We start from the raw sequence: 18,524 nt of genomic DNA on the forward strand, positions 1-18,524 counted from the left end.
ACGTCTTCACCGGTTTCCGGATCCAGGGCTTTCCAGAATCCCAGATAAAGGGGTTCGCAAGGTCATATGGTCGGGATACAAGATCGAGTTTCGATCACTTCCACCGGTGCGATTCTTCCCTTCCAATATTCCAACATGCGGGGGACAGCTTGATGCAACAAGCAGTGGTAGTTCCCATTCCTTGGAGGAGTTCTAGTCGAACCTGTTCACAATGCCCAGGAAAAAGGGCTAGGTGCGTCCAATTCTGGTCTTGGAAGAGATGGAGTCCATCCATACAGTGGTGGCCTCCCTGCATCAGGGGGATTTCCTGGCGTCCATAGACATTTAGGGTGCCTATCTTCATATCCCCATCTTCGCAGGACATCAGCGTTTTCGTTGCTTTTCCCAAAGATCATCCCTGGTTCCCATTTATCCCAATTATCTGGGCCTAATTTTGGATACATCCTTGGCAAGAGTGTTTCTCCATGCGGAGAAACTCCAGAAGATTCAGTCAATGATTCGTATGTTGCTGTCCGTCAACTGGCTGGGGTTGATGGTCGCCTCCTTAGAGGCAGTACCGTTTGCCCAGTCTCATACCCGAATTCTCCAAAGAGGAGATTCTTCCCATATGGAATCGGAATCCCAATTCCCTGGACAATCGGATCCGATTGAGTAAGCGGACCAGGGAGGCTCTGGTCTGGTGGCTTCGGTCTCCGATGCTCAGCCAGGGGAAGTAATTTCTTCTGATAAATTCCAGGTTACCGATAAATGTGTTGGAACTGAGAGCGATCAGACTTTCTCTGATTTACTGGACCGAGCAGCTCCAGGGCAGCCCGGTTCTGTTCCAATCAGACTATGCCACGGTCATGACTTATGTCGATCACCAAAGGGAACCAAGAGTGCCCTGGCGGCCATAGAAGTGGCCAACATTCTTATTGGGGGAACAGTTGTTCCAGTTCTCTCCGCGATAGTTATCACGGGGGTGGACAGGCAGATTATTTCAGCCGTCAGATTCTGGATCTAGAGGAATAGTCTCTTCATCCAGAAGTATTTCTCCAGCTGTCCCTTCATTGGGGCACCCCGGAGATGGATCTGTTGGCAGGTTGGCTCAACAGGGCTCGCGCCCTCGATCCTCTAGCGGACGCAGCAGACGCGCTGAGCGCCCCGTAGGGGAAGTATCAGCTACTGTATGTCTTTCCCCTTCTCAAGTTACTGCTGAGATTTCTCCGCAGGATAGAGGGGGAGGGAACTCCAGTTATCACGGTAATTCCGGGCTAGCCTCGTCAAGCCGGGTACGCCGACTTGGGCAAGACTAGTCGCGGACGCTCCTTGGAGACTACTTCTCAGGGAGGATCTGCGGTCTCAAGGACCGATCTTCCGTCGTGCTTTACAGTCGCTGGCTTTAACGGCCTGGCCATTGAGACCCAGGTACTGAAGGACAAGGAATTGTCAGCTTCAGTTATTCCTACTCTAAAGCAAGAAAAGCGACTTCCAGCAAAGTCTATTATCGCACATGGAAGGCTTGCATTGCGTGGTGTGAATTGTAGGAGTTTTCCCCCACGTACCTATTCGGTGACCCGAATCTTGGTTTTTTCTGCAAAAGGGGGTTGAGCAGAAACTATCCTTGAGCACTATCAAGGGTCAGGTTTCAGCGTTATCAATCTTCTTCCAGAAGCCTCTGGCTAATCATTCCTTGGTGCGGAATTTCATCCAGGAGGTGCAGCACTTGGCTTCGCCAGTGCGCGCGCCCTTACCACCCTGGGATCTTAATTTGGTGTTGTCGGTTCTTCAGAAACCTCCCTTTGAAAATATCAGGGAGATTCCCTTGCTTACATTATCCCAGAAGGTGGCCTTCTTGGTGGCTATCACTTCTGCACGCAGGGTGTCAGAACTGGCTGCATTATTGTGTCATTCCCCATATCTGGGGATTCATAGGGAGAAGGTAGTTCTTCATCCGAAGCCATCCTTTTTTCCTAAGGTGGTTTTCAGACTTTTATCTGAATGAAGATATTGTGCTACCTTCCTTGTGTCCTAAGCCCAGTCATCCTCGGGAATGTGCGTTGCATTCCTTGGATGTGGTACGGGCAATCAGGGTATACCTGAAGACTACGGAACCGTTCCGTAAGACGGATTCACTTTTGTGATCACGGATGGCCCCAGAAAGGGGTTGCCTGCATCTGCCGCGACTATCTCCAAATGTATTAGACAGTCGGTGGTACAGGCTTATTCTATTAAGGGTCGGAATCCTCCGTTCCTTGTTAAGGCGCACTCCACTCGAGCGCTCAGTACTTCCTGGGCCTACCGCCATCAGGCGTCAGTGGTCCAGGTGTGCAAGGCGGCTACCTGGTAGTCGGTGCATACCTTTACAAAATTTTATAAAGTTGATGTGATGGCATCGGTGGATGCCTCATTTGGCCCGCAAGGTTTTGCAGACCACAATTTGAGGAGACCGGTGGTCTACCTCTGGGGTTTTTTTCCGTTGGAATTTCTGTTGAGTCTTATCTTTTGTTTGATGAGCCTTTTAAACTTCTAGTTGGCACCGGTTGGGCCTTCTAGATTGGATTTTGATTTCCATTTTCCCACCCCTCATTTGTGGCACTGCTTTTGGACGTCCCGAGTTGATATTAATCAAGGAGGACTACGTCTGTCAATGAGCGACAGAGAAAAATGGATTTTTGTAAAATCTTACCGTAAAATCCTTTTCTCTTAAGCTCATTGAGTACCCGCCCCTCTGTTTTTGAGTTGGGTTGGGTTAAATTCTCTAAACACTGCTTTGTGACATAACTGATTTGCTGTAGCAGGAAGTGAGAGGATATACCCTCTGGGACTGCCCCTAGGGTGTGGCCAGAACGTTTTCTTTCCTGTCTAGTCCTACTCCTGTAGAGGGCAGTATAACCCGAGTTGATATTAATCAAGGAGGACTACGTCTGTCAATGAGCTTAAGAGAAAAGGATTTTACGGTAAGATTTTACAAAAATCCATTTTTTTTAGCATGCATTGATTAGGTTGACGATAACTGTATAATTTACATACCTAGATCAGTTTTACATTTTTGAAGGACATATAAGGCTTTTATTTTGCAGGCCTTGTGCAAAAAGAGGTTACCCCCCCTTCATGTAAAATCACTAGCCTAAAAATAAAAACAAATGGTAAAACATACTTAAACTGGTTGTAACCCACTAAAGTGACAAGCTTCTGGTGACCCACAAAGGTGAAAAATCCTCCTACAAAAGTTGTACCTGTTTAACCACAACACTCTTTCCTCTACAGTCGTGTAAAGCACACATATAAAAGTCTATTTCTCAGCTCCAAAAGGCAGGGGGTAGGGAGTTGATATCACATATTATTACACAGCATAGGAACTGAGTGTAACCTGAGACCTGAGTGGAGAGATTGGACACACCCCCTTCTACACAGCCTCATAGGGAAACATGCAGCTGAGGCTGTCAATCTCTTTTTATGTGCTGGAGGGAGGGTGGGTCATCTCCCAAGATTCTTTGGTTTTGGGATAACCTGTCAGAAGTGACTTTTGCGGAGGGGAGAGGTGAAAGAAATCACACTCTGCAAGATTTGGGATGCTTAGGTCCCCCAGAAGGCTGCAAGAAGGCCAAGTGATGGTCCCTGTTTTTTTTTTTGTTTTGTATTTATTTTAACAACTTTACAGAAGAAGGTCCCAATAAATAAGAGGTTAGTGGGGTTTTTTTAGTGCCAGATCTGGCACTAAAATTATTAGTATTAAAAAGTATTTTTGAACAATTAAATTTAAAAAACAAAATCCGTTATGTGTAAGATAACTAAAACAACATTTTTTCAATATTTTTTCCTTTTGTCATCTGATAACAACTCTACATGTTGTTTTTATCAGATGACAAAAGGAAAAAATAGTGAAAAAATGTTGTTTTAGTTATCTTACACATAACAGATTTTATTTTTTAAATTTAATTGTTTAAAAATACTTTTCAATGCTGTAATATTTTTTGACATTCGACTTATTTATCAATATAATTACGAGATGTGCTAACTACTGTGTAACTGCATTTTCTGATATGTATTATTCCATCTTGTAGGTCTGTTTATGGAATGAAGTTGTTACAAAGTCGTATCATTCTTCTTTTCAGCTGTGGTATGTATCTTGTTGGTATTACCTTTTCTTTCGGTTGTTTGTATATTTTTAATGTCTAACGCACATGTGTTGTATACTGGCTACCCACAGGACAGACTAGGACTTGTCACATGACAGAGGCCTTTTTTATCACGGTGGTAATAAAAGCAGCTTTGGGTAGAGGCAGACTGCAGACTCTGGAAGTTAGGTCGTGTTTTAGGCCCACATGGGCTCAGAGGGGGTAGAAAGGACAGTAGTAGGTTACAAGATTCAGATCTATAGAAACAGACATACATGTCTCTAGAATTCACGACTAAAGCGGTCCATAGATGGATCGAAACTCAGCTGGTTCACCAGGAACCATCCGATTGAATTTCCATCCATCTATTGATGGACTTCTCTCGAACCGACTTGTTTGAAAATTTTTCCTTTTGGCTGCATCGCTGATCAGTGTTTTCTGACCGCGGAAAAGTCCTCGCTGTCAGAATACAATAACACAGAAAAAAAAAAGAATACAATAACAGTGGGCAGGAAATAAAATGATTCATGTATGGGCAGCCTAAGTCAGGGGAATTATACACTTCTCACCAGTGTGGTGTGGGACGACATGGGTGGTTATTGCTGTAAAAGAAACTTGTCATTTTGAAAGCCCTAGTTCAAACTAATTTTATGATATTAGAATCCTATAGACTCCCCTCCCTCTGTAAAGGAATTGCTCCAACTTTTGAACAAAACTTTACGATTTGAACAGTATAGTTTTGCTCACAGAAACTGTAAACGTGAACTTGTAAAGATTTGGGTAGATATTCTTGATTTGTGTTCATCAAACCCAAGCCCTCTAGACTTTGAGCCCTATTTTTTCTCCCGATAGTTTTTTTTCTAGCAACTTTCACCTGAGTGCTACCTTCCAACATCAGTCTTCTATAAAAGTATAATCTGGTACTGAGCACTGAAACATGGTGGTGGCAGCATCATGTTGTGGGGATGCTTTTCTTAAGCAGGGACAGGGAAGCTGGTCAGAGTTGATAGGAAGATGGATGGAGCCAAATACAGGGCAATTTTTGGAGGATAACTTGTTAGAGTCTGCAAAAGACTTGAGACTGGGGCGGAAGTTCGCCTTCCAGCAGAAAAACAACCCTAAACATACAGCCAGAGCTACAATGGAATGGTTTAGATCAAAGCATATTCATGTGTTAGAATGGCCCAGTCAAAGTCCAGACCTAAATCCAATTAGGAATCTGTGGCAAGATTTGAAAATTGCTGTTCAGAAGCTCTCCATCCAATCTGAGAGAGCTTGAGTTAATTTGCAGATAAGAATTAGCAAAAATGTCACTCTCTAGATGTGCAGAGCTGGTAGAGAGATACCCAAAAAGACTTGTAGCTGTAATTGCAGCAAAAGGTGGTTCTACAAAGTATTAAATCAGGGGGGCTGAATACATATGCACGCCACACTTTTATCACATATTTATTTTTAAAAAGTTTTGAAAAACATTTATTATTTTCCTTCCAATTCACAATTATGTGCTATTTTGCGTTGGTCTATCACTCAAAATCCCAATAAAAAACATTTATGTTTGGTTGTAACATGACAAAATGTGGAAAATATCAAGGGGTATGATGAATACTTTTTCAAGGCACTGTATATACTTAACTTTAAATGGCATAGTCCTTCTAAAGAAATATAATATGGTACTGAGCTCCTATATGTTTACCTTTTTAAAGGGGCGTAGTCCTTTTATAGATATATAACGTGATACTGACAATACACTTGGGTCCATATATATTTGGACATGGGCACAATTTACATACTTTTGGCTCTGTATGCCACCAGAATAAAATTAAAACAAAACAATCCAAATTAATTTGAATTGTCGACTTTCAGCTTTAATCCAATTTGTTGAACATGAATATCAAGTACAAATTTTAGGAACTGCAACCATTTTTATACACTGCCCCCCCCCCCCCCCCCCCCCATTTTCAGGGGCTAAAATGTAAATGGACCAAAAGTCTAATCTGGCTTTTCTATTCTTCAGGCTTATGAATGGTTTGTACCTTATAATGAACCGTTTGCATTTGCTCTTGTGAAGTCTTCTCTTGATTGTAGACTTTGACAATAATACGCCCACCTTCCAGAGAGTGTCCTCCACTTGTCTGGATGTTGTGAATGGGTTTTTCTTTACCATCGAGAGGATCTGCGATCTTCCACCAATGTTGTCTTCCATGGATGTCCAGGCCTTTTTATATTGTTGAGCTCCCTAGTGGGTTGTTCTTTCCTCAGAATGTACCAAACTGTTGATTTGGCCACTCCTAATGTAGCTTCTATCTCTCTGAAATATTTGTTTTGTTTTTGAAGCCTTACAATGGACAGTTTCTATGAACGTGTGATGTAGGTTCACAGCAATAGATTCCAAATGCAAATACCAGACTTAAAATCAACTCCAGACCTTTTACCTGCTTAATTGATGAAGAAATGAGAGAGTAGACCAAACCTGGCCATGAAACAGGTTTTGATTCAATTGTCCAATTAATTACTTTTGGTCCCTTGGAAAAGGGGGGGTGGCTATTCTTAAGAGCTGTAATTCCTAAACCTTCCCTCTGATTTGAATGTACATATCCTCAAATTAAACCTGAGTGTGCACTTTCAGCCCATATCCATTAGGTAACTATAGCTTGAATATGTTTTGGTAAAAACCTGAAAAAAAATAAAATTGTGCCTGTGTCCAGTTATATATAGACCTAACTGTAGTTCTTCAATACAAATCTAAAATACTGACCACCTATATGTTTTGCTTGGAGGCGTGGTTTTCCATTACTGACAGCGATCATCCCAATACTAGGTGTTCTGAAATGTTTACATGATGCAGTTTGCAATATAAGATGTGATGCATTGGGTTTTAGATATACTGTATTGGGTGAAATATTGTGTTTATAGTAGAACTTAGAAGCTGTACGTCTCCAGATCTGAGATGCTTTATTGTATTAATGTCTCTGTTCTTCATTTCAAAGGCCAGTGCAGGAAGCCAGCATTCTGTATGCGTTTCCCACACTGCTTTCAAAACGCTCTGCAGTTGCAATCTGTAGAGAGTGTAAATGTTCTAATAGCACCCCAAACAGTGCGTTTGCCATAACTGGATTGCATGATACAGTATTATTATGCAATCTGGTTTCTGTGCATTTTTTATGGGAGTGCAACCACCACTTTTGCTGTGGTCCGGTGTGATTTCAGTCCATTTAAATGAATAGGATGAAATCGCACTGCACCTGGATCACATGTGGAACGCACAGAACGCTTCTGTGCAATTCATGGTGTAAACCAGCCCTCAAAAAGTAGGTCTCCCGCTGAAAAAGCTAGTAGCTATCATGCTGACCATCTGGGCTTAAGGTCCCTTTTATTCATAATTTTCTAAAGGGTCAGTGTTACAACCTGGAAACTTGAACTTTCCGACAGATGTCAGCCTTTACATCTCTCTTACAACAGGTTCCATTTATATTATATCTAAAGTGTAGAAGAGTTAGACCCTTAGTCAGGTTTTACCACGGTCTGTGTCCCTTTTGAAGGGATTCTCACCCCCTTTTGTCTTAGTGATCATTGCCCCTGGGGCTAAAAGCGATAGGAAACCCAACATTTTGAGAGCTCACCTGTTCCAGGCTGCTAAGAGAAATTTCCCCTATCTTAAGAGCAATTTCCTCTTCTTTCCTGTTATGTTTTGAAATCTCCCCAATAGGACACAAAAAGCAAAAATAAATGTGCAGTGATTTTACCCTTCCCTATTATACCCAAAACCAAAAGAAAAAAAGGAATTGCCTAAATACATACTAATCAGAGCTTGTTCACATGGGCGGCCAGAGGTGAAAAATCAGGTGGTTGTGTTGTAGTTTGTCTAAAGATCCCCTGTAGACCATGAAGATAAATTCTTCAATAAGAATTTGCTTATTGAAGATTTTACTGTTGAAGAATCTTCTTGAAATAGCCCAGATTGTTACAGATGCAGGGAAACAATGTGTAAATCTGATGACAAACATATCTGGATAGTGGAGGGTCAAGAAGAGTCATCTTCTATGTTATGAGGAGAATCTAAAAATTCCACTGCGTGACACAACGCATGTGTAGCGCAACTGCCATCTACACATAAGTAATAGTTTCCTGTCCTCCACAGCAAGATTATTTGTACAGAGCACAGCTGGGTCTCGGGACAGCAGTGGAGATCTTTGCGTTAGACCGCAGTGCGAGAGATATAAGAGAGAAAATGTGTAAAAAAAAAAAAATTGCAAAGCCAGAGTTTGTATGAAAGGTTGATTTACAACATGGATGTTTGCTAATTTATATTTTGTTTCTTTGTACACAGCGTTACCATGTCTTGGTGTCCAAGAGCTTCAAATCAGTCCCGAAATAGCAGCAAAAGTCTCCACAGCTGTACAAAGTAAGGAATTTTCTATTATAAACCTCCTTCCATGCTGAAGTGATGTCATCAGAAAAGTTTCAATAACAGGGCAACATTTCCCCATGTCTTCCTGTACAGAGGGCGATCAGGAGACCTGCATGTGTAATGAAGCTTGGATTGGCTGTAAAGGCGCTCATGCCCCACCAATAAACTTCCTCCTATTTGCTCCTGTTTGATCTGTTAAATATACCATTGAAATTATTTTGTTTAATTAGTGCAAAAAATACCTTCTAGTTCCGCCTAAATTATCTTGTAAGCTGATAACTTCATGTGCTCTCTGCTTATAGTTAGCCATAGATTGATTGAAAATTCAGCCGATTCACAATAGGGACAGACGAATTTCCATCCGTCTGTAGCAGCCGTTCACGTTTGTGAGGAGTTGACCTTGTGATTGGAAAATTTGAGTTCAGTCTAATCATGCATCCAATCGGCTGCAGCACTGATCAGTGTATTCTGGCAGCAGAGAAGTCCTGCTCTCAGAATAAAATATCACAGCGAAGAGCACTCCTTCATTCCTGTAGTTGTTTGGTAAAGACTTTGATACCTTTTTAAATATAGACACTGCACTTTCCTTGCACCAATTCAGTGGGACTATACCTTTCATTCTAGAGTCTCTAAAAATTAAAATCCATGGCTTTGAAATAACAGAGATCAACTCTTTGAGGACACATGGGTGTATTTTACTTGTGACAGGTGTTTTTTTTCACCTTTACTCTGCCTAAATGTTTCTGGTCCATATCCATTTTGAGCCATTGGGGTTCTTTTGGGAGTCATGTCAATACTATACTCATTATAGACTTGAGCGCCTCCATTTTCTTTTGTATACACAGAGTTAAATAAGGTGTATAATTAACTTCCCTGCTCCTTGTCCCCAGTCACCCACTCTAAATTATCTTGTAAAGGTCTTACATGTTCAGACGTGACTTGTTTACCACTAATGAATTAAAAGACTTTTTGGGGGTTTGTTATACTTTCTTTTGCACCCAGTTATTTGTTTTAAGTTGTTGTGGCCTTGATTTCCTTTAGCATATTAAAGCTTAAATTACATTTTAGTGACTGGGTTTACATCTTTAATCAACAGTTGTATTTACCGTCATTGGCGATATATGAAACTGGTCAGACCAGTCCTGTGGTCAGAAGAGGCCTGTCCTTAATCCTGTCTCTCTTTGTGTGTACCTTGGGGGGTCTTGGACTCTGTATGCGGAGTATAATGATCTGAGTCTTTTTCTAGTGATAATAGTTGACATGTTGGTACAGGAGCCATGACACAGCGGTGAGTCATACGATACCTGAAGCCATGATGACTTCATTCTCCAGTTTGTGGGTTTTGACTTAACTCAGCCAACAAGAGGTTAATTGCTGTTTAAGAGCTGCCATACATTACCATCACTTTGTTTTTCAGGCCACCCAAACTGCAGTCTTACCCTTATGTTTTAGAAATTACAACATGGTTATAAAAGTCATGTATCTGTTTGTAATATAGAAAAATTACCGAACATATACATTACTGCTTTTAAACATGTGATACATAAACCCCCATTTGTTTTATGCACAGAATTTAAGAAAACCTATATTTGCCCATGAATGGAAAAGTAAGGCAAGTATGGGCTGCTAGGAAAGGGGTTAGGTGTTTGTGAAGGAAATAAAGAAAAGGGAAAGATGAAGTAAAAATGTGCATAGACAGGGTGTAACCCGGCCTAAGACATAAAATTTACAGAATCTCACATTTCTGTACATATAATAAATGTATTCATTATTTGCAGCTGCAGTCACCTCTGTTAATTGTTTCCTGACTCCATGTCTGTCCCATATCCTCCAGGAATGTTCTGTTCGGCCCCTCTGGACATCCTTTTTCTGCTCGATGGCTCGAATAGTATAGGCAAAGGAAGCTTTGAACGATCCAAGCACTTTGCGGTGAGGTTGTGTGACGCTCTGAATGTCAGCGCAGATCGGGTCAGTGCCATATCTGTACTTTCTCTTATTAGTGTCCTGATCATAATTAGCTGTAGAGTTTATCCACAGAATTGTGTATTTCGCTGCTTCTGATATGTTTGTAGCCGCTTTCAGAAAATCACTGCTGTGAGCTTTACTGATGTTTCTTTACACTCATCATCTCTGCTATAATCTTCCTGAAGGCAGTAGTTAGAGGACTCACCGAACAGTGGTGTGGACTGTGTGGATTTTATGAATTCCTACTAAAGCTGCCCATAACCATGAGCGCACCATGGCCAGCGCTGCCAATCCAGTTGTATCCAGGCAGAGAAAAGAATTGGGCAGCGTGGTAGATGCTGCTGGCACTTAACCCCTAGACCTCCAGAAGATTTACCCCCTTCATGACCAGCCCATTTTTCAGTATGTATTCTGCTACATATTTTTTGGTTAAAAGAAATCCCAATAGGTGTATATTAATTGGTTTGTGCAAAACTTAGAGCGCCTAAAAACTATCGTATACAGTGCAACCGGAAATTATTCATACCACTTCCCTTTTTCCACATTTTGTTATGTTACAGCCTTATTCCAAAATTGATTCATTATTTCTTTTACGTTCATTGACGGACACAGCTCCTCATCTTCTTGACCATTGGGTTATACTGCCCCCTAAACTAGACAGAAAAATAACTTGACTACGCCTATGGACAGTCCCAGGAGGTATACTCTACCAGTCTGCTATAGGTACTTCCTTTTTTTTCTGCCTAGTCAGGAGTGAGACCTAGTTCCTTGCTGGGATCTCAGGTCCTGGCAATTTTTTCTTTTAGATAGATTTTTTTTTCTCCTGGTTTACAATCACGTGCCGGACTGGTCGGCAGACTGGATAAACTAGATCCAGTGGTCACCCCAGTCTGGCCAGCGAGCACTCTCAAACCTCAGCTCCACGGTAGATCGGCCGCGACATAGCCACACTGGACGGGGGCTGGCCTGCGAGTTAAACGCATTGCGAGGTCGCATACGACCGGGTCTCGGCCTTAGTTGCTGTGTTCCTCCTGGCCAACAGCCCCCCTATTTCGATGGATAGGGGTTCTGTCTGGAGCAGTGCCCGCCTGGTTCCTGATATGGCGAGTAGCTGCCCCCCCTCTCCCCCTGGAGGGTTTTGGGGTGGATGTGGACCCCTCCTTTGCACGGTCTGACCCCTGGGATCCCCTCCTTCCCCCAGGCACCCCCTCTTGCCAGGTCACTCATCCTGACCGACCCCCCCCGTCCACGCTGGGGCTTTTTGGGTAGTCTTGCCACTTTCCTGGGATGGGGGCAGGGTGCTAACTTGCAATAGGGGCCGAAGGGGGGGTGCGCCGCCGGTGACCAGACGATCAAATGTGCAGTGGGGGGTTGTACCTGGTGGGGGATCCATGCCTGGTCCTTTGAGGCATGGTCTCCCTCCTGGGTCCCTGTAAGCTTTGTGGTGCTCTCTGATGCTGCGGGTCCCTCCGGATCCCAACCATCCATCCATGCACTGACGGCGGTCCTGGAGTCCCTTGTGTCCCAGGTGGAGGTGGCTTGCGGGCAACAGGCTAGCAGAAAGTGCCCCCCACCTTCCCCTGCTGCCTTTGTCTCAGCAGATCCTGAATCTGATTTGGCTGCCGCAGACGTGGGTCACCCTGCTGGGTCTGCATCCATGCGCCTTGAGTCCTCCACGTCTGTGACCGTGCACGATAAGGCACTGGAGGATGCACTGATTGAATCTGTGCATGAGACCCTGAAAATGGAGGACGCAGCTGAAGTTGCGACGGAGGCGTAGGTGCCCTTTGGCGCTCACAAGCCATCCAAAGCGGCAAAGGTGTTTCCTTTCCCCACCTATTTTGACAGAATTGTCGCTAAAGAGTGGGGACGACCAAAGCGTTCCCGTGGGGTCCCTAAGTTCTTTACTAGGCGTTACCCCTTTGAGGAGTCACTTCTTAAGTGGACTGTGCCACCAGTGGTGGATCCTCTGGTTTCCAGATTAAACAAGGCAACCAGGATTCTGGTTGAAGAGTCCCCGGCCTTTAAAGATCTGGCTAACCAGAAGGCGGAGGCTGTGTGGAAAACTGGCAGGTGGATTACCTCAGTCGGCAGGCGTTGGACCAAAGGCAGTGGTCCCTTCATCCGGAGTTGTTTAATCAGTTGTGGTTCCGGTGGGGTATCTCCGAGGTGGATCTGTTGGCTTCTCAGCTCAACAGAAAGGTGCAGTGATTTGTGGCGCGGATGCCACAGACAAGCTGGTGGCCCCGTGGGGTCAGTATAGTCTAATTTACGCCTTCCTTCCTCTCCAGCTTCTGCCAAGACTTCTACGCAGGATCGAGGCAGAAGGGATTCCGGTCATCTTAGTGGCCCTTGACTGGCCTCGCCGAGCTTGGTACACCTTTCTGGTGCTGCTGGTCGCCAACGTTCCTTGGAAACTTGCGCTCAGGGAGGATTTGCTGTCTCAAGGCCCGATCTTCCATCCTACTTTACAGTCGCTGGCTTTGACAGCTTGGCTGTTGAACAGCAGGTGCTGAAGGATAGGGGTTTATCTAAATCGGTGATTCCAATGCTGTTAAAAGCTAGGAAATCGACTTCTAGGAACATCTACCATCGTACGTGAAAGACGTACATTGCATGGTGTGAGTCTCTTGGGGTTCATCCTCACTCTTCGGTGGCTCGGGTTTTGACCTTCCTTCAATGGGGGATTGAACAGAAATTGGTCTTCAGTACCATCAAGGGCAAGGTATCGGCTTTGGCAGTTATCTTCCAACGACCCTTGGCCACACACTCCCTGGTGCGTACCTTTCTTCAGGGTGTCCGACATTTGGCTACTCCAGTGCAGTCTCCGTTGCCGCCTTGGGACCTCAATTTGGTGCTATCACCTCTGCAATCAGGGTGTTGGAATTGGCGGTGTTATCCGTCATCCTTACTTGGTGATTTACAGAGATAAGGTGAACCACCGCCCCTATCCGTCGTTCCTCCCAAAGGTGTCTCTGATTTTCATATGAATGAAGACATTGTGTTGCCTTCCCTGTGTCCCAGTCCAAAACATCCGAAGGAAATTTATGATTTATGAAAAGTGCCAGCGCTTAGGTGATATATAAATGGATAACTTAATGACTAAATAAGCTGCTGCTGATAAAAAGGTAAACCTTTTTAAAACGGAAGAATTGGTAAGTATCAGCGCTGCTCAATATATATGTGCTAAATACAGTGCTATAAATAAATATCCCAGTTATAATATGTAACAAAGTGCTATATCGTGCTATCACATCGAATAAATCCAAGTACATATACAATGTAAACTTATATCATCTCCTAAATAAAATTATGCATATTATAAAGTGTCCAGTGCTCTTTGTGATAAATAAATGATCAATCCTTTTGATACAAAGTGCTCAGTGCTTGTCTTGTAAAAATAAATCAATCTTCTTCACATATAAGTGCTCAGTGCTTGTCCATAAACACAAAAAATCCAAAGTGCTGGTGCTTAATAGTGCGTCCGGGTGCTCCCCTCTTGATCCCCTACTCACCAGACAATCAATGGAAAAGCACCTTAATGTTATCCCCACTGATCTGGTTAATAGGTTTACACCAGGTCGCACCATACACCACTGTTTCCTCCTAATCACTGCGTGTTCCAGCAGTCTCCAGCTACGAGCATCCAAGAGCGATGTCCCCATGCGGGATTAATAGACAGAGAGAATCCTCATTGTGCAGTATATAAAGACTTTATTTCAAATGTATTAAAATTGCACTTACAGTGTCCACATGGAATCAAGCGGTATAATTTCCTGGACCGGGACGCCAAACATTCCTGTGCGTTCCACCCGTGTAATCCAGAAATGACGTGGATGCGGGAGGTTGACCGCTTGGCGCGTTTCGCTCTGCCAATCAGAGCATTCTCAAAAGCGAATCTGGGATATTTATTTATAGCACTGTATTTAGCACATATATATTGAGCAGCGCTGATACTTGCCAATTCATCCGAAGGAAATTGCCTTGGATGTGGTTCGGGCAATTATGGTGTACCTGGCAGCTAAGGAGTCTCTTAGGTAGTCAGGCTCACTATTTGTGTTCACGGATGGGCCTCGGAAAGGGTTGTCCCCTTCCTCTGTGACCATTTCCAGATGGATCAGCCTGTCAAGGCGCACTCTGCTCAGGTGCTTAGTGTCTCCTGGGCTTTCCGTCGTCAGGCGTCATTGACGCAGGTTTGCAAGGCGGCCACTTGAGTGTTGGTGCACACTTTTACAAAGTTTTAAAAAGTGGATGTGTTGGCATCTTTGGATGCTTTTTTTGGCCGCAAGGTTTTTCAGGCTGCTGTTGAGAGGACCTGATGCTCTTTGAGAGTGTATTGTTTTTTTGTTCTTTTTAAGGTAAACACCAGTTGTTTTGGTTGAGCCCCTGTTGCCTGGTTGGCTAATGTTTAGCCTTGAAATTTTTTTTGTTGTTACCACCCCTCATGTTTAACACTGCTTTGGCACGTCCCAATGGTTATGAAGATCAGGAGTTGTGTCCGTCAATGAACAAAAGAGAAAATTGAATTTTTGACTTACCGTAAATTCCATTTCTCTGATGTTCATTGAGGGACACAGCACACACCCCTCTGTGGAGTCGTAATTCTTCTGACACTGCTTGTAACAAAACTCTGTCCGTCGATGAACATCAGAGAAATGGATTTTACGGTAAGTCAAAAAAATCCTTTTGTTTTTTATTTATTTTTTTTTACATTTTGGTGCATGTGTCAGCCTATAATAGAAACGAATAGGGTATTTTTAATAAAATGTATTGTTAAAAAAATCATTCGTAGTCTTTATAAAAAGGTGCTGTCTGTATTTCGCCCCCATTACTCACAGCTATGACATGCAGACAAGGAGTGACTTTTTTTTTTTTTTTTTCTGCACATGTATGACTAGTGTTAACTACACTGAAAAATATATTATGTAATTATAGATGGAAACCTTGCTTGTCAAAGAGACAGACTACTGCAGAGAAATATCACCATTGTGAGAGGGGCAGATGCACAAACTACTGCAGGGAAATCACACCATTATGGGAGGGGCAGAGACACAAACTACTGCAGGGAAATCTCACCATTATGGGAGGGGCAGAGACACAAACTACTGCAGGGAAATCTCTGCCCTGAAATCTTATAGTATGAATACCTGCCATCACTATCCACAATAAAATAATACATGGAAAGTGTTACTCTATTTCCCTCTGTTTTTATTATCTTGGTGCCATATTTGCAACAAGCTTGTTATTAAGCAGTACATGTAATGTTGACATTAAAGTATTGCAGTGTGCAGTGTGACATGTATAGCAGCATTACCCAGAGAATTAAAATTCCTCTGCTAATCCAGCAAAAGGCCAAAGATCAGTCGTCTGAGAGGCCACTTCTCTGAGGAATGAGAAATGGGTTCCTGTAATTATTGTAGGGTATTAAATAAAGCCCCACTTTACAGGTGCTGCCACTTTTTTATGCCAGTCTTGATCTGTGTTTTCTCCGAGTGCAATTTCTGTATGCACTCCGCTACAGCAAATACACCTAAGACGACCTGTCATAAACTTACAGAATGTTAAGATTCATTTGTCAGTGATTGGATTACGTAATGTCTGTGTTGTCTTTATAGCAGTCAAAATGTTTGTGATTTGGCAATACATGGAAAGATCTATATATTTTTTTTTATTTTTTTGTCCATTGCCTCTCCCCCCTCTATCCTTACTGCCTGTTATTGATAGCAGCAGGAGCCAATGGTGTCTGAGACAATGCCTTGTTTCCACTGAGTGGTACAGTACAGTACGATACGCAATCTTTGCTGTTTCCATTGTCAAAAGTTGTAAATGGTACCCTAATTCCGAACCGTACCGTACAACTTATTTGGTACCCTTTGCTTGGGGTACCAAGCACATTAGTACCGTACCAACAGGGTGGAGCAATACTGTTGAGGTACTGTTGAGCTTAGGTACTGTTGGCAGTGGAAACGCAAGCCTGATCAAGGTGTACCGTACCGAACCGTACTGAACTGTACCGTACCGCTCAGTGGAAACAAGGCATAAGGTAGGAGAAAGCCTCTGATTCCCTGCACTCCACTGTGGGGGGGAAATCAGCACACAGATGTTTTTTTACCTTCATGCATAGAATGCATGAAGGTAGAAAACCTTCAGCCTTTACAACCGCTTTAAGGTAAGAGTATCAAGGTTGTAATGTATCATAGAGTTTCATAATACGATTATATAGTATTAGGTTTAGGGTTAAAGAAAACCAGTGTTGTTTATAGATTTTTTTACATAGGGTTGATTTACTAAAGTTAACTAGACTGTGCACTTTGCAAGTGCAGTTGCTTCAGAGCATAAAAAATGAGGTAAATCTTCGCTTTGCAAAGAATACCCAATCACATGCAAGAAAGTAAAAAAAAAAAAAAAAAAACATCCATTTCTCTTTTGCTCATTGACGGACACAGCTCCTGATATTCATAACCATTGGGTTATACTGCCCCCTATAGGAGTAGGACACTAGGCAGAAAATAATTCAGGCTACACCTATGGACAGACCCAGGGGGTATACTCCCTCTCTCTGCTAGAGCCACTGAGTTTTGTTACAAGCATTGCCGGAAGACACTGAAACATTAGCCAGCCAGGCAACAGGAGCTCAACCAAACAACTGGAGCCCACCTGAAAAAAAAAAAAAAAAAACAACCCTCAAAGAGGATCAGGTCCTCTTAAACAGCAGCCTGCAAAACCTTGCAGCCAAAAGAACCATCCACAAATGCCAACACATCCGCATCATAAAACTTTGTAAAACTGTGCACCGACGACCAGGTGGCCGCCTTGCAAACCTGCGTCACTGACGCCTGATAACGGAAAGCACATGAGGCACTAAGCGCCCGAGTAGAGTGAACCTTGACAGCGATAGCAGGAACCTGACCCCTGATGGAATAGGCCTGAACCACCGTCTGTCTGATCCATCTGGAATTGGTTGCAAAGGAAGCGGACAACCCTTTTCAAGGTCCATCCGTGAGCACAAAGAGCGAGTTTGACTTCCTGAAGGTTTCTGTAGCTGCCAGGTACACCCTAATTGCCCAGACTACATCCAAGGCATGCAGGGCAATTTCCTTCAGATGTTTAGGCCTGGGACACAGGGAAGGCAACACAATATCTTCATTCAAATGAAAATCAGAGACAAATCAGAGAATGAACAATGGACAGGGAGGGCCGAAGAACCACCTTATCCCTGTGAATCACCAGGTAAGGTGAACAACAGGATAACGCCGCCAGTTCTGATGCCCTGCACGCATAGGTGATAGCCTTCTGGGACAGCGTAAGCAGGGGAATCTCCCGAATATTTTCAAGGGGAGGCTTCTTTAGAACCAAAAGCACCAAATTAAGATCCCAAGGTGGCAACTCAGCCCACACTGAAGAAACCAAATGTCGGACCCCCTAAAGAACGGTACGCACCAGGGAGTGTGTGGCCAAAGGTTGTTGGAAGAAGACCACCAAAGCCGACACCTGGCCCTTGATGGTACTCAAGGCCAATTTCTGTTCAACCCCTGTTGAAGGAAGGTCAAGATCCGAGCCACCGAGAAGGAGCTAGGAAGAACCCCAAGAGACTCACACCACGCAATGTACGTCTTCCACGTACGATGGTAGATCTGCCTAGAGGTAGATTTCCTAGCTTTCAGCAGTGTAGGAATCATAGACTCAATAAACCCCTATCCTTCAGCACCTGGCGTTCAAAGCAGGATGGAAGATCGGTCCTTGGGACAGTAGATCCTCCCTGAGAGGAAGCTGCCAAGGGATGTCGGCGACCAGTCGCACCAGATCGGCGTACAGAGGCCAGTCCAGGGCCACTAAGATGACCAGAATCCCTTTTGCCTCAATCCTGAGTAGAAGCTTTAGAGGAGGGAAGGCAAAAATGAGATGATATTGACCCCACGGGGCCACCAGCGCATTCGTGGTGACCACTGTCCAGTACAAGGGGAGGAAGGATTTTCCCAGCTGAACCGCAGGAGAATGAAGCCACCATATCAAGGACTCCTTCGTGCCCCGACTCGGAGTCTTGTCCCATT

The 18,524-nt window shown here is 43.6% G+C and overlaps 1 protein-coding gene across 1 annotated transcript in view; it reads left to right on the plus strand.

Annotated features, from left to right (window-relative positions):
• The window catches only part of VWA2 (von Willebrand factor A domain containing 2), a 97,887-nt gene that overhangs the window by 25,594 nt on the left and 53,769 nt on the right, over positions 1-18,524 (plus strand). Inside the window, exons 2-4 of the mRNA XM_082267952.1 lie at positions 4,047-4,102; positions 8,428-8,502; positions 10,343-10,476. Of these exons, the coding sequence (XP_082124078.1) occupies positions 4,060-4,102; positions 8,428-8,502; positions 10,343-10,476 (252 nt within the window). The 5' untranslated portion in view covers positions 4,047-4,059. The remainder of the gene's footprint in view (positions 1-4,046; positions 4,103-8,427; positions 8,503-10,342; positions 10,477-18,524) is intronic.

The sequence above is a fragment of the Pelophylax lessonae genome (genome assembly GCF_965119305.1).
Source record: "Pelophylax lessonae genome assembly, chromosome: 9".
NCBI classification, from domain to species: Eukaryota; Metazoa; Chordata; class Amphibia; order Anura; family Ranidae; genus Pelophylax; species Pelophylax lessonae.